The 17,176-nt window shown below is 40.5% G+C and overlaps 1 protein-coding gene across 5 annotated transcripts in view; it reads left to right on the forward strand.

Moving 5' to 3' along the window:
* arhgap36 (Rho GTPase activating protein 36) overlaps positions 1-16,488 on the forward strand; it is a 62,892-nt gene extending 46,404 nt beyond the window's left edge. For all 5 annotated transcript variants that reach the window (XM_008435148.3, XM_008435150.3, XM_008435151.3 and 2 more), the window contains exons 4-12: positions 3,814-4,127; positions 6,948-7,152; positions 7,234-7,289; positions 9,123-9,273; positions 10,046-10,194; positions 10,653-10,823; positions 10,967-11,055; positions 11,138-11,364; positions 13,880-16,488. In XM_008435148.3, coding sequence (XP_008433370.1) covers positions 3,814-4,127; positions 6,948-7,152; positions 7,234-7,289; positions 9,123-9,273; positions 10,046-10,194; positions 10,653-10,823; positions 10,967-11,055; positions 11,138-11,364; positions 13,880-14,211 — 1,694 coding nt within the window. In that variant the 3' untranslated portion in view covers positions 14,212-16,488. The remainder of the gene's footprint in view (positions 1-3,813; positions 4,128-6,947; positions 7,153-7,233; positions 7,290-9,122; positions 9,274-10,045; positions 10,195-10,652; positions 10,824-10,966; positions 11,056-11,137; positions 11,365-13,879) is intronic.
* Positions 16,489-17,176: the final 688 nt, after the last annotated feature.

A 17,176-nucleotide genomic window follows, 5' to 3' on the forward strand; every position in this document is an offset into this window, starting at 1 on the left:
TCGTCTACGCCACTGCTAGTGTTTATGGAAAGCAGTTCTTCCCTTAGTGGCAATCTGAAGAATTACCATTACTAAATATATGCTCCGACTCAGCCGATGTCGATAAGAAGCAAATGTGGTCATTGGTGCGGAGGAAATTCCTGAAGTGTGGAAAGCACATGTTCTACTTTTTCTTTTTAAATCACTAGAAAAGGTTTTATTGTCTACTACTCTGATAATTTTCTCAATGTGTGGTACAGAAACTTGCCTAAAAAAAAATCCATGTTAAAACTAAGCATTATTTATTGTTTTAAGTTCTTAAAACTAATACAGAGAGGCACACATATCACAGCAACGTGAAGGAAATCACCCAGGCGCTTATTTGCATATGTTATACATTATTTTACTTGGACAAAACCAGATAAGGACTGACGAACAAAAATGATCAGCAGAATGATTGTCGGTGATTCACTTCCTGTAATACTGGTGGTTATGTAAATCAGTAGAACAGTACCAGAAGACTATTTCTTATTAATTTGGATACTATTAAATATTATGAAGGAGTAGACCGATACTATTATATTAAAGGTTTTGGTGGCGGGTGAAAAATCCTGCTCACCTTCATTCCTGATTAGCTGCTAGAAACTGTGGCGTCGGTCTTGATTTAAGTCACCTTGCACCATTACCTTATCACTGAATCACATATATTTGTGTTGCAAGAAAGGCATGAAGCGTATCTGCATCATGTGCACCACAAAGCCAAACCCAAACAAACCCTTGGAGGTAGGGCGCTTTGGAAGGCAGATGTTAATGGAAGTGGAAAGTTGTGTTGTGTTGGGGAGCAACAAACACAACTTTGAGTTGTTGACATTGTCATTGGCTGACTTTGTAGAGCTAATAATATCGCCACCTGTCACAGAAAACAGAGCTAGGGAATAAAGTTTTAAGCAGACTTTTTTTCATGCCCATCCACACCTGGAAAATGTTTCGGTGAAGTTCCTAAAATTTTCTAGACTATGTAGGGACTCAGGTAAACCCAAACCGGGCTGTGGGAAAGTATTTCCCCCCTTAGATTTCATCTGTTCGGTTGTTCGCTACACTTACATCTTTTAGATAAATGTGTTGATATCATTGAACGATTGAGGAAATACAAAAAGCAGCCAGTTTCAGTCGCTGGCAAAGAGTGTTTTGGACAAAGGTTTTGTAGACTAGACCTTTACAAAACCTTTTTCTTTTTTTTTACTCGTTCAGAGACGGACTTCCTGGTGGATCATTGTCCAACTGTCTAACCCAACTGCGCTCGACCTCAAGGCTAGAATAGGACTTGGATGTTTTCCCTCCGTAACAAGTCAGAATCTTAAGACCATCATCCTCTTACCACCATGTCTGATGATGATCTTTGTTTGAGATGTTGTGTTGTCTTTACTCCAGATGTAACGGTGTAAATGTGACAGATCTCGGAGTCATTTTGTAGGCTAGTCGGCTCTCTGTGTGGTTTTCAAGAGTCTTTAAGCTCAAGAAGTAACTCTGTAACCTTTTCTCCCTAGACGGATTGTCAATTTCTAGAGATCAGGGTGTTTTACTCTTTGAGATCTTTCAACCTACTTCTTGTTTCTAGATCTGTGCTATTTAAATGACTTCTGACAATAATCCGTCCTGCATATTGCTGTTGGAATCAAACTGAAGTGGTGCAGACCACATAGATAATCACTGCTGACTCATGAATCCACAACAAGGCGGTTTCGTATTCCAGGTTGGTCTGAATAGCTTTTCCCCTTCATAAATCAAAATAATCATTTGAAAACTGCCTTTTGTTTTTAATCGGGTAGAAAAGAAACTAACAAAATCTTTAATGGGGCAAATACTGCTTTATTGTGGCCTCATGCTGTGTGAACAAGCCAGTCTAGCTGCAGTGTCCATTAGCATGTTCCACGGCAACAAGCTAGTTGTTGCAGGCAGGTTGCCATCAGAACAAGGAGCTGATCTGTGGTGCGGCACCTGACCAGGGTACATGTGGAGGAGGGGTGAGCTCAGTCACTTCAGCCTGAAATTACACAGCATTAAAGGGAAAACGGGGAAAGCTGAGCTATTGAGAGTTAAAGTTTAAACTGGAAACTGGCTGCAGGTGAAGGTGCTGCAGCAATTGAAGGAAAAGTGGGGTGGGGGGAAGAAATTTACTTTGAATTTTACTGCGTTGTGTATTATGTTCCATTAAGAATTGGAAAACCTGCAGAAACGTCAGACAAAATAAGTATTAAATTGGCTCGACGTGAACAAGATATGGCATTCTGTACGAGCATATAATAAAAAATAACTTCGTCCAAGTTTTATTTTCATCATTCCTAAATTTCTTTTGCTGTCTTTTTTTGACGATCTTGGAACGCCTGCAGCCAAACTGCTGGGAGCAGAGGTCTGTGCGGTTATTTAAGGCTCAGTCAATCCCATATATTTAAGGATTTGCGTGGCCTCCTTCCAGTCCCTCTCTGCTGCGCGACCTGGTTGCCGGGTGTTGGCGCACGTGGGCGATCGTCACTTGGTGGCCCATGTGTTTTTCATTCAGGCCATCATGTACTGCTTCATGGTTCTCTGAGTGCGAGAGTGAATAGCTGGAGCGAGGGTAATCTCCTCACCGTTTCCTACCTCATGCATTTTAATGGCACAGGTAAAAGTAATTCAGTCCTGTTAAGTGCTCGGCTTGTTTAGCGATTTTTAGAGATCTAGTCTTCTGACAAGAACTCATTAAGTGCACCTGAGCGTTAGTTGCAGTCAGAAAGTCAGATGTGATCAGAAATGAAGCCAAGATTATTAAGAGGAATCAATTGGGACATAGCTGCGTTTACGTTGACCTTAAAGGTGCGCAAATTGGAATCACACAAATTTGCTTAAAGGAAACGCGCTAATTTTGGAAGAGCAAACTATTATGATAAAAACGGTTCTGACAGGCCAACCTGAAGCTGATGTTCAGCCATCATTTGCCGTTGACCTCCTGATGAAAGACATGGCGACCACAAATTTTGTCGTCGCCATGTCTCTTTTACGGACTTAACGTGTGAACAAGCTGTAAAAGTGCGATTTTAAATGCATTTTGTGATTACTTGAAATGCTGCAATTGCGATATTGTGTTTTTGACATTAGTAGAATATAAAGCAAGTTTTGCGTACACATGGAATGGAAACTCTGCTATCGTCTTTTCCGAGAAGATGATCACTGCAAAGAAATTTTGTTTTTTTTTCTTTCTTTTTAGAATTAGGAGAGATGATGATCATTTCTCTGTGTTTATTATCTTGTAAAGATAATTCAATATGAGTTTGTTTTGTTTATGTTTGTATGCCTGGGTGCTCTTTGGCTACTCGGACTTCCTCCCACACTGCAGAAACACCAAATCTTACCAAGTATTTTTGATCCAGTTTCTAGTGCAGATATACTTGAAATGAGACAAATTGAAAAGCAAATTTTCAGCAAGATGCTGGAGCTTGTTTTAAGTAAATAAATCCATAATATTAATGAGAAAGTGCTAGTTCAATTTGCAGATAAGTTAAATAACCAGCCAATGAAACAAGAACTTTTTTTGTCATTATTTACTTAAAACAAGCCTCTACATCTTGTAAGTTAGTTTTGTCTTATTTCAAGTTTACTAAGATATTTGCACTAGAAACTGGACCTAAAATACTTGGTAAGATCTGGTGTTTTTGCAGAGCACAGTCCAAACACACAACAGTTGGGTTAATTGGTCTCTAAATTTCTCTTAGAAGTGATTATTTGTCACACATGTTTCCATGTCGCCCCTTTTGTTAGCGTCGGTCTCTTGGAATAACTCCCTGCGTTCTTCCCCAGAAAATGCCCCCAAAGCATTCGGCATCCCGCTCTCCCAGGCCATCGCCAACGACCAGGCGTACAAGCGGCGTCAGGACGCCCTGAAGGAGAGCAGGCGCGACTGCCTGGACCTGGAGGCCAGCGTCCTGCGCTTCAGGGCCGAGAAGAGGCAGTTCTTCAACGGGAGCAAACCTCTGGGCAGCTCCTCGTCCATTACAGGAGGAGTCCCCGGGTCGCCTTCCGCCAACTCAGTGGCTCCGGCGCCGGTGTGCGACACGCAGAGCAAAGCGGCGTCGCCGACAATTATGGACAACGCCAGCCGAGGACAAAGGAGGGTGAGACGGGTTTCGCTTTCAGTCTTCAGCCACAGAGACGTTGCGCTGGAGGAACGTACATTTAGTCCATGAAACCTGTGAATGTTACGCATTTCTGCAGATTGTTTTTGCGATTTCGCAAGCTAATACATTTGCTCAATTATCTGATTTGATAATAGTTCTTGGAAACACTTTTTTTTTTTTACGCACTAACCTGAAAAACTCAGACATTAACCGTACAATAAAAAAATCTGCACTGTAACGTTAAGGTTTTCCACTGGTATTATCAGCAATGAAATGCCAACATTTACAAAAACAAAAGACATTTTTAAATGGTGTACTCTGGCCTGAATCTCACATTCTAATTCCAATTGCTAGTGCTGCTGTATCTTAACTAAAATAGACTAATATGTATGGCATTCGAAAACTTGTGCATTTGACCATCAAATTCTTGTTTCCACTGACGTTGTGTTTGTTGGACAAATTCTGCCTGTTTCCACGTGTGTGTGTGTGTGTGCGTGCGTGCGTGCGTGCGTGCGTGCGTGCGTGCGTGCGTGCGTGTGTGCGTACACACACATGATTAAGGCTCACCAGTTATTTGTCTGCATGCTGATGTGAAACCAGTTGTTTTCCTAAGCTCATAATGAGCATCATTACAGCCACAGAGGACAGCAATTGAGCATGAAGCAGCAATCAGGCGGAGCTTCTAGGAGCCTGTCAGGGAGGTGAACTCTGAAAGCACTTAGAAAAAAAAAACACCACCACTTAGGACTTGTGGCAATTATCCATTTAAATTATTGCTTAATAAACATTTTCTTGAGGAAAAAAATTTATTAAAAAAGAAGCCTACTCACAATTTGTATTTAAGGATTGGCATCAAAATGTGGTTAAAGTAAAAAAAAAAGTTTTTTTTCCTTCAAAGAATTTTTAAATTATTTTAAAAAAATTACGTAAAAGTCATGAAGGAAGTTAATTTAACCACATAAGGCTCATTTTGTCCCATCTGTCCCTTCCAAAGCTCTCTCTACTATACAGCATGTTTAGTGAGACTATCCATCACTGACATTCAAGAAATATGTCTAATATATCTAACGAAAAGAAAAGAAAACTTAACACCACAATCTTCAAAGCAAAGCCAGTTAGAGTTTTAATTGTCTGGTTTTCTCACTTCCTGTGGAACCTAGCTGCGCCGCCTTGCTAACACACGCTTCTAACGGAAACCCAAACAACAGCTGGAGATTCAGTTTGGTCATTTCATGTTCGCCCTTCTTCACGCCAGCGCTACGATGAACAGCACAGACGCCAACCAAGACTGTGACGCTTCATTGCTGCTTGATTATTAAGATGATTAAGCAAATTCTCATAAAACTTTTGAGATGTTGTGACTGAAGTAGAAGGAATTGAGGGAAAGTGTAGTATTTTATGACCTGGTTGTAATTGGTTTAAAATTCAGCAATTTTTGCAGAAAATATGTAAATTTTTAATTCCAATATAGTCGCTGCTTATTTAAAGTAAACAAACCTGACCATTTTTCGCATCGTCCACAAACTTTTTGACCATGTGTGCATTTAACACACTTCAGATGGAGGAAATATCTTCGGCTTTATGAGCCACAGTGTCGTTGCCACTGAGGAAATTCCTCCAGACTCTTGATGTTCCTCCAGGAGATTTGAGGCACGAATTATTTCAACTCCACTCTGAGTTTTGTAACAATTTTTTTCTGAGCACACCAACGTGTCTAGTCACAAATATTAGACGTGCCCATCTAAATCTGAATGACGTATTGAAAGTGCTATTTACAAGTTTACATATCCCAACATTTAAAGATAAAAGCGAGTTGGAATATTCCTTGTGTTAGAAGAACTTAAATGTTGTGAGAGTAGTTAATGTCCCAGGCTGGTCCCAGAAGTATTAGGACTTTTCTTGCTATTGTATGTGTGCAGAATTTTGATCTGCAGCCAAAACAAGTGAGCATTAAGAGTATGATTCTTCTCGACACGTAGACAGAAACGTGTCCCTTGGAGAATAGTGATCCTTCAGAGGCCAATCATTTCCTCCTGATGAAAAACACGCCTCGGGTTTAAAATACAACTGCGGAAATTTGTGGCATTTTTCCGTCTAAGCAAAGACAGTAGAGAGATGTCACTTTGATTTGAGCAGCTGTGTGACCTTCACACTGCAAACGCAAAATAATACCAAGTATTTCTGGTCTGGTTTCTAGTGCAACTATCTTAGTACACTTAAAATGAGACAAAACTAACTTAGTAACTTTTCAAGTCATTAATTTCTTAATATTGATTTACAAAAGTACTTAAGATTATTACACTTACAACTTAATTAGATATTTTTCCCCATGTTATAAGTGAAAGAATGCACCAGCGAAGCTAATAGTACTAGTAAAGTAAGATAAATGGCCAGTTACTTTTGTGGAATATTGTATAATAATAATAATGTTGTCACCTTCCTAAAATAATGTCATTTTATGTCAAAAATAATTTTTGCAAAAAAATAAAAAACAAAGAAAATTTAAATTATTTTATCTTTATAATAAAGATTATTTAGAGAAGAAAAAAAAATCACTTTTGGCAAAAAAAAAAAGGAAAAAAAAGACCATTATTTTAGAAAGGTGACGATATGATACAATATTTGAAATTCCGATGTAATTATATATACAATGTGGCAACATAAGAAACAACCTGGCACGGTAAACTGTAATACAACACGATGTCTAAAGTAAAACGGTACCACTTGTAACCCAGTGTTTTACGTCAAACTATATTTAATGCAACTTGAAACAGAAAAGAGTTTAATATTGTGAACCTGATGATTCCTGCTCCACAGGGCGGGCTGTCAGTGGACTGCCTCTCTGACCTCGTAGAGAGTCAGTCTCGCTTGCTGGAGGCGCTGCAGCTGTCCCACCCGGCCGAACTGGAGTTGAAGAAATCGCCGTCCGAAGGGAGGACCCAGTCCAAGCTGAGCCTCAACCCCATCTACAGGCAGGTGCCTCGGGTGGTGGAGAGGTGCTGCAGCCACATCGAGACCTATGGTGAGACTGGAGGGTCATCCTGGGCGTCTCCCTTTGATAACAAAACGCCCAGCAGTAAATGCTCACAAACCTCGTCCCCAGGGCTCCAGACTGTCGGCATCTTCCGAGTCGGGAGCTCCAAGAAGAGAGTTAGACAGGTGAGGACGTCTACTTTTTTTATCTTTAACAGAGTAAAGTTGAATACAATATCTCAAATAAATAAAATGGATTGTATATGGTACTTAACTTGTATAAACTGTAATATCACGCAAAAGGCACATATATGCTATATATATATATATATATAGTAGCATTTTTTTTCTAGACATTTTATATATATTATAAAATATGTCTAGAAAAAAAAATATTAGCATATATGCATGAGAGCATTTATTAGCATATATTAGCATATCTTAACTATGCTAATAAAATCTGTTAGCATTGTTAGCATAGCTAATAGATTTATTTTTTAATGTTAGTAAATGCATAATAAATGTTACTAGCATTTATTAGCATAGTTTCATACAAAAGGAATTGATGAACTGGTCTTAGTCATAATTTAAGCATACATAATTAATAAAATATTTATTAATCATACTTTTTCTTTGTATATGAAATATGGACATATAGCATAAATGCTTAAGAGCATTTATTAGCATATATTAGCTGAACTGGCAGACAATACCTATTAATGAGCATTTACATGTAAACATACATTACAGCACAGGGATAAAACCCACAAAGTTACACTGTGGAGTAAAAAATAAACAGCCATAAAATCTACATATTTACATAAAATTTAATTGACAGTATTCTTTTTTAAAATTATATAGATATTTAAAATGTTTGAGTTTGTTTTTAAGTGAGGCCAGATGTCATAAAATGCGAGTTGTAGTTTCCGAGCTTCATGGCTTTTGACTGGACCGGCGTCGTGCACAACGTTTGACATTGTCAAATATTTGTGGCATCGCAGCATCACATTCCTGCCCATCTTTTATTTATTTTTATTTACAGAGAACATGGACTGAAATGAATTAGTGGCAACGGCGGTTAAGTCAGCAGTCGGTGATCAGATCTGCTCACTCAAAGCACAAAGAATTGATTTGCAAATCAAATCAAGTGGAAAAGCAAAGATACTCGGCAGAAGATAAATTATAATGTGGATGTCTAGGACAATTTTAACTTTTACCGTCACCTAGAAAGAAAAGCTAAAAGGAAAAGGCAAGCTAACACAACTAGATCCAAATGCAACATAAATTATGCAGGAACTGTGCTCCATAGCTTTAACACGTGACCATCAGGTTGGCTAAGCTAGCTCTCTTCATTAATTCTGCTGACGATTTTTTTCCCTTGAAGTTTCAGTTTTTGTCTGGTTCAGTGGTCTTGGCAATAACACCATCTGTTACCATGGAGATCTTGACTCAGTTAGGAGGATGAATGGATACATTTATGGATGGATGTTTACTTGTAACTTTGAGACACTTTACGTCAATCATCGCATCTTTTCAAGCAGAACTTATTCATTTGCGATATTTTAGCTTTCTGGCTAATATTTGTGTAGTTCATCTCCACCTTCCAGCTTCCAGACCCCTTTTTTTTGTGTTTTTTGCAGTTAATTCTGTGGTCTGCTAAAGCCTGAAACGAGGTCCAGGCCACCAAACTAAAGCCTGACCCATAAATATATTTTTATTTTAAGAGCTGTGACCCCAATTTGACCTTTTCTTGACCATAAAACACCAAAGCGCCGCTGCCTGCAGCAACGTGTCGTCCCCTGGTTCACTCTGCGCCGCTTCCTGCTACTCTCTGCTGGATGCTACAAAAATAAACCTAATCTTCAAACTGATGAAGTGATATATCCTGTTATTTAGAAATCACATCCATAGGGGGGGGCAGAGTGGCCCCTGAGTAACCCCAACATGTCACAAGCCTGTTGTTCATGTTAATCAGCTCGAGTTCCTCTGTGATGTTAGCGATCTCGTTTGCTCCCGTAGCTTCGTGAAGACTTCGACATGGGGGTGGACGTCCAGCTGGACGAGGAGCACAGCGTGCACGACGTGGCGGCGCTGCTCAAGGAGTTCCTGCGCGACATGCCGGACCCTCTGCTGCCCCAGGAGCTCTACCCCGCCTTCCTGCACGCTAACCGTATGTGAACGCTAGACGCCTGCTGTCGTCCTGAACAAATACTGCACCTCACAGGCGCAGTCAGTGAAGGGACACTTTCAGGTTTTTTGTTGTGAAGATAATTTTTTTTAAAAACAACAAATTGCTATTAAAGCTGCTGATGTAACTTTTTTTTTTTTTAAATATATGTTTTTTGATATAATTGTTAAAACTGTCACTACGAGTTGTGACGTATGGTAGCTCCTTGTGGTCGAGCTAGAGTCAGGAGGAGGGTCTTAGCGCTGTCAATCATGCTTGTGCCACTCGGTGTCTTAATGGTAACTTATCGTTACAGGAAAACCACTTATCCACCGTCATTGGTGGCTATGCTAACTACCTTTAGCTGCTAACTACCTTTAGCATTCACAGACGCTTCTGGTGAGGTGACCTAGCTGTAGCCTAGCAGAGAGTAAAGGGTAGGATGTGCGCAGCACCAACACAAGCATGATTGACAGCGCTAAGACCATCCTCCTGGCTCTGATTGGTTGTTCAGACCGAGCTGCGTATTTCTGCAAATAGTAAAACCACAAGGTTTTTTTGTTTTTTTTAAATAAAACTTACTGCAGCTTTAACAATCAGAAGCTACTTCGTGTCGGTCTGTCGTGTAAAATCCCAGTAAAATGGACGGACAGATGTTTGTGGTTACAATATCATAAAATGCAAAAAAGAGTTAAATGCTTTTGAAGTTTTTGAAGAGCAGAGGTTGCAGCATCATTGTGGCTCAGCAGGTAACCCTGGTTTATGCTTCACGCAGTGCTGAGAGGAGCAGACCAGCTGCAGTTCCTCCAGCACCTCCTCTACCTGCTCCCTCCCTGCAACTGCGACACGCTGCTGCGCCTCCTGTCCATGCTGCAGACCGTGCAGAGCTACGCCCAGGACACCGTAGGGACCAATGACGAGGAGGTGGGCAAGTCAAATTAGTGAGGCTCGTCATGTCCTCTTGTGTCGAAAATAAAAGTCGAGCATCACGTTTTTCTTTGCGTCAAGTGGTAAAAATGTTTACTCGTCTTATCTGCTGAAATCCCATTGCTACTTTTTTTTCACGTATTCATGGCACGCCTTCCCCCTCCTACTACTTCCTGTCTTTTTCTTCATCTTTTCTGGCGGTAGTAACTTTGGGTTGTTGATCACATGATTCGTGAAAAAGTGTTCCCATTGCAGTTTTGCGAAATTCACTAATTTTAATAAAGCCGATGAACAACCGCTTTGAAAAATTTGAGTTTTTTTTTTTTGTTTTTTTTAATTGATGTGTTTCCTTTAAGCAAATGTATTTTCATAATTCCAATTTGTGCCATATATGGTCATTGGAAACGCAGCCACTGTTTCCTTCCCTGTCTTTACCGCCGTCGCTCCCCCTGCAGATTCCCGGTAACAAGATGACGGCAGCCAACCTGGCCGTGATCTTCGGGCCGAACCTGCTCCAGAGGGAGGGAGGCGGAGACATGAGTCCTCAGGCGATGGGCATCGAGGACAGCACGGCCATCATCAGCATCATTCTGGTGCTCATACAGAACTACAGGAGGCTCTTCACGGTACCAGAAGAATCACACCTATCAGCAGTCTTTGCTGTGGTCATTATTTCAAATCTGGAGAGATTTCACCACTAATGTGTTGGGTTGACTCTTTTCCGTAGCTGGAGATTAAATTGGATTGGATGGTCTGTGTGTTCATGTAGGTGTCTGCAGAGCTTCAGCAGGAAGTCTTGATGAGTCTGATCCAGACCGACCCGGATGTCATCGATTATCTCCTGCGGAGGAAACTCAGGTACGTCTCTGCTGTAGGGTCAGCCACAAATAGTTTCTGACTCTTGCTAGTCATCAATCTGAGCTTGTCTTCTTGCCCACAGTGGCAGCCACCTGACGGTAGAGGGCAGCAGCGAGTCCGGGGGTCGCCGGGACACAGGGGCCTCTTTGGACTCCGTGGGGGCCTCAAGCGGAAGTTTGTCTCCTCTTGAGCCGCCGTCCCCGCTTTTCCCTCCGGATGGAGGCGGCGGCGACGGCAGCCTGACCAGCGAGGTCTTCCTCAACGTCCTCAAACTGAACCAGACCAGAAACCGGCCAGAAGGGAGATTCGGTACTGGTTCCATTTACCATCTGAGTAATTTTAAAGAAATTTTTACACACTTTATATTTGTCCTTTTGTGCAAAATCTCAAGAAGAACGATTCTTGTATGGGCTGCGAGAAATCCCAGTTTAGGTCACGGACGAGCCCCCAAATGTTTTGGAGTCCAGAAGTTAAAGGATAATTATGAAGATTAGGAAAGTGGCAACGACAGAATTCATGTTTGGTGACAATAACACATAAAAGAGAAAACATAGAGAGAAAAAGCTACAGACCAGCCAAGCAGCTAAACTGTTATGTGTTCAATACTTGTTTTACCCGCTTGTTTGAGGGGGTTTCAGGCGCATTCACAGCAAAATACAACAGTTTCAGGCAACGACATGAAAAATGTTTTAGACATAAATCTGTTGGGGGAGGGGGGAAAGAAGCTGTTTCTACGTTTAAGTTTACATATATTATTTGGAGCATCTGATCAGATGATGCTTAATGCTGAGGCACCAAGATGTGACCATGCAACTACAACACAGCATGCGCCGATAAAACCTGAGCCCTACTGTTGGATGATTGGTAGGTCTGCCTGACCTGACGCAGCACATGCAGCTGCAGCACAAGGCCAGGAAACACGTCAGGCCTGTAATCTTCTGAGACAGCCGCCGTTCGCTTGGTGTTCCTTTTAGTTTCCTCCATTTTTGGGTCAAAGTGACTCTGCTAATAACTGTGAAAAAGAAAAAAAAAGGTTTCAAGATGTCCTGTCTTGTTGAATAAAATCATATTGGAGGGATAAAATGTGGTTTTAAGTGTTTTTAAAACGACAAGGTTGTCGTTTTAAATCCAGCAGAAAATGAATTTCAAGATAATCTAGTGTTATATTTCTACCATTTAAGTGATTTCTGCTAAACTCCAGAGTGCATCGTAGAACAAGCTGTTAATGATGCATTTAACAAACAGGCCAAAATCACCAGGCGGAGCTAGTCAAAGAAAAACTGGATGATTTCGATCAACAGCTGGCTGATTACTTAATGGTTTTAATCCTGGAAATCTTTACATAGACGTTTTTCTGTATGCTTTCACATTTCTGTTTATTAGTAGATTTTTAGAACAGAAACAGTTCACAGAAATTTGCTGACTATTGACAAACCAATTAAGTGGATGTTTAAATTACATTTTTTATATAAATAGTTTGCTTTGGACTTGGGACAAAAAAAGCCTGTAGTGTCTCTAAACTGTTGGATGATTTCAGGATTTAATCCTGTGGTTGTTCACTGTGATGAGATAAATGAGGCAACAGCGCCATCTGGCGGTCAGTAAGAGGGGTGGTTAGTGCAGCAGGCTGTCAGCCGTTGTTTTTCTATGTATGTAGCGTCTTGTAAAAGTTTGACACTTAAACGTTTTCACATTTTGTCGTTACAGTCACAAACTCGAGCGTTTTATTGAGATTTTATGTTGGATAAAAACTCCTCTTTCAGCGGAGACTAAGCCATTTATTATTTGCTTTACGGAAAAGAAGCGAGATAGAAGCTTTTTTTGTTTGCTTTTTAAAAGACAACAGTAATAATTCAATTTCCTTTTGCCATAAGCCTTGTAACAGACTTGGTGCTGGTCCACATGTAGCTGGACATCTGGGAAAACGAGCAAGTTTTTAGCCGTTTTGCATTTTCATCCACATAAAAACCGGGTTTAATACAACTAAAAATAATTACTTATAAAAACTACGAACAGAGTGGAGAAAACTCTCTATTACTGTTTGTGAGTGTAGGTGGAAAAGGGAGATTTAGGGTGCCGCGCATTAGTCTGCGACGTTCAAAACGTACGCACAAACAAAACTCCAGCCGCCATGTTTAATTCCTAACAAGTCGTGGTAGTTGTTTTGAAGCAATCTGATTGGCTGACACAAGTTTTAGCACTGCGCTGCACTGCCCCCTGTGGGCTTGGCATGGTTAAAACATCGATCAGTGGCGGATTTGTGCTTGTTAGCGGTAATAATTTGAGGCCGATGTGTAAGATTTAGGCATTTCTATTACGTATCATGAATAAAACTTATATCAAAGTATGACTTCACAAAAACGCTCAACGTTATTCAATTTAAATTTTTGTTTTTGTGTTGGAGTTCTTGTAAATTTACTAATTCTTTCTCCTAATATTACAACTGTATCCTGGTAATATGACTTTATCCTCATAATTAAAAAAAAATGAACCTGGTTTTAATATTATGCCATAGAGTTGATGACCTGAATTCAAAGTCCACATAAATGGAAGCTGTAAAATACGCATGTCAAACAAGATGGCGCCGTTCGGCGTGCTGACATCTCCCTGGACTCCTGCACATTTTCCAAAAATTTAATTACCAAAAATTTGATTAATCAGTAAGATTGATTTATCTCCCAGCACTACTCTAGCTTTATAATTGTCAATGTTTTTGTAAATTGATGAAAAGTGAAAAGGCTGGAGAGTGTGCGGGACAGAAACCAGGGTGGCACAAACAGCATAATCAGCATAACTGACGGTATTCTTTCGTTCCACTGTGCAGGTGAGGCGCGCTCCGCCAAGTCCATCCGCCACATGCGACAGTTCCACTCCCACCACAACCTGCTCAGCCTGTCCCAGCCGTCCACCTTGTCCAAGATGCACAGCCAGGACGGCGACCCCCAGGACCGGCGGGGTGGCGCGCTGGGCGCCGCCATGAGCTTCACTCTGGGCAGCGTCAGCGGCAGCGGAGGAAGCTGCTCCAGTCTGAGCGGCTCCACCGACAACAGCATCTGGGTGAGGCAGATGCAGCAGGATGAGGGCAAATCTTCATCGGCCGCCAACTTCTGGGACTTTTTTACTGGAAAAAGCTCGGGCTCCGAGACGGTGGTATGACTAAGGGGAGGGGGAGGAGCTTAAAGGGACAACTGGACGAGCTTTGACGTCGATGTTGTCTGAGTCCCCCAAACAAACGGTCAGTTAGAGATCTTAAAAACAACAACAACCTGGAACGAGACTTAAACATGCTCCACTTCTACGTTGAACAATTCCAAGTAGATGAAGTTGCACAACTTTTAGCGTCTATACATTGCACAAATAAAATGAGGAATAACGGCAAGTGAGCGTCTCTCTTCAGACATTAAAGTGGTGAGAACATCTGTGATTAACTCATTCAGTCATGAACAAATGAAGGCCAAAATCTCCGAGTTATTGGAAATGGATGCATTATGTACATATGTTGTAATCCGAATTTTACACACATCTCTGTTCTGCATACCAGCTGCTGTTTGGTCTCTTCTAACACGTCACAAACAGCTGAAACCAGATATTTAACAAGTTATGAAAACACACACCGTCTTCTTCCCTTTGTCTTTATTACATCTGAATATTTGTTCCTGGTTTAGGGCACTGAGGATTAATAAAATTATTTCCATTTACTAAACTATAATTTATTCTAATTCAAATGTTTACATTCACTGGGTTTGCTATGATGTCGAGGTTTCTTCGTAAGTTTCTGAAACACAACTAGCTGTGTTTCCATTGACCACAAAATTGTGCAAATAGGAATTAGGAGATAAATTTGCTTGATGGAAACACGTCAATTAAAAAAAAAACTCATGGTTTTTGATGGGACATTTTGGTGGTTTTCCTGCTGCTTTTTTTCACATCACACGAGGCGCGATCAACAACCGGACGCTACTGCTGGTGGAAAAGCTTTTAAAAAAGAGAACAGAAAGCGGTGATGATGGCATGAACATGTCATCATCATGATTTTAACTGCATTTCTTAACGTAAATACTGCACATGTGTTTTTCCGACATTAGCACAAACAAAGTTTTGCGCACATTCATAACAGAAAACTAGCTGCTGTGGGACGCATTTTAAAATATTACCCTAAAAATCATGATGCCTTGTGTGACATCATAGGAGAATCAGTGACTCTGTAAATAAAGCATCAGCTTTATCTTTCTGCACATCTAAAACTGAGCCAGGTTGCCTTCCATTTTCTGTCGCTTCGTGAGCGCTACAGCTCCAAAGATGTCAAATACATGCTGCACGTGTATGTGGCAGCTTTTAGGTATATACTACTAAAATGTCATAGCCATCAGGAAATACCAATACACTAATTCATGCTACGCAATGCTATCACTTTGTCTGCACCGGTGAAGAATCCCTCACCTCAGCATGCTGAATGCTTGGAGTGACTCCAGCTGATGGCAGCCTGACCTACTTTCTGATTGAAAGATCATGATTATTAAGGATCAAGAATGGAGTTAATGATGTGCTTCATATACAAAGGATTATGAGAATGTCTTGGCTTTGTAAACATCTGGTAAGTTAAGTCACAGGATTTGATTAAAAGCTTTTTATGCGATTAACTTCTTGCTAATTCCTTATTAAATTTCTTTTAAGGCCAACATACATCGCATTAGAAACCTCAGCCGAGTGGTGGGAGGTGATCTTAGCGTCCCTGTTTTAAGTTGTTTTAAACTTTGTAATCGTTGCTCTGACTGCTATTGGCCAGTATCAGCAAGGGGCTGTTTTGTGTAAGCTGACTTATCTGTACACATTTTCTCACTCAATCCATAACTAGCATCATGGATTGCTCGTTAAAATTTGTCCCACATTCCCTTTAACTTCTAAAAGTGGAGTTTTGATTACAAAAATCTTTGTTATATTTACATGAAATGATTAATTGTTGCACCAGGGGATTTGTCCAACCTCATTGAACAAAAGGAAAGGGTGAACTGAACAATGAAAATGTGGCAAACAAGAAGCTTTAAAACATTTTAACCTGAATGGTATAGTATGCATTAATTCAAATGTGAGAAGGGGTTCTTGACAGTGTTTGAGATTTTCTTTATGTCTTGTTTGAGACGTCATATTCTTACCGCTAGAGGGCAGCATTTCCCGTTTTGACCAGTCTGTGGATAAATGACATCAGGTTAGCCAAATGCAACGTTCTCAGCTGCATACAGCTCAGCAGATGTTCTGTTCCTGTCGTTTTCCCGACCTACAAACAGAACCTGTACAGAATCTGTCCTTCACCTAAGCAGGTAATTTGTCTCGCATATTTTTTTTTATCCATTGTAGAGGAAATTGTCTATTTTTTTTTCTTGTGTCAGTTTTTCTATACCATTGTATAACCTATTAAAAGTGTTGCCGAATGCCGTCTGTTTCGTGCTGTTTTGATCCGAACACAACAGAGGGATCAACTTACCGAGTCCTCGACTTTAAGACTTTACTGGAGTTCAAGTCCAATTTTTGGCTTGGAAACAAACATGTGCGGCAGACATGGTGTGAGTTACAAAGATAAAAAAAACAACAACAAAAAAACACTTCAGAAAAACAGATGAGGTCACACTTAACAGATCCACTTTAGAGCACAGCAGTCGCCATTAAATGCTGGAAGGTGATTCTCAATGAGACAAAAAGAAAGGAATTGGTGATAAATACACAGTTTCCCCCAGAAAACCTGCTACGCCCGGCGTCTGAGTGCTAGGACAGACATTCATTAAGTGGCCCGTTGTGTATGCGAGTTCACATTTTTTTAAAGTTTACAAGAAATACGAAAATATCACTTGATAATTGTGTGTTATTGAAAGATCAGAAGATTAATACCTGAATACCAACAATAAAGTCTTTAAAAATGCAAACATTTTAAAAAGACTTTAAATAAGCACTGTTAAGCTCTGGTGGCCCACCAGGCTTATAATACACAGGGGAACAACACATTTCAGAACAGGAGAACTTTTGGAAAACTTCACAGCGAAGTTAGTCTTCCTCACTAATAATATATAATAATATATATTACGTCTATGGATTGAGGCGTACCGTTTGAGAAGGTCCTCACTGCAGC

Source organism: Poecilia reticulata, chromosome 18, assembly GCF_904066995.2.
Source record: "Poecilia reticulata chromosome 18, P_reticulata-male-v2, whole genome shotgun sequence".
Taxonomy (NCBI): domain Eukaryota; kingdom Metazoa; phylum Chordata; class Actinopteri; order Cyprinodontiformes; family Poeciliidae; genus Poecilia; species Poecilia reticulata.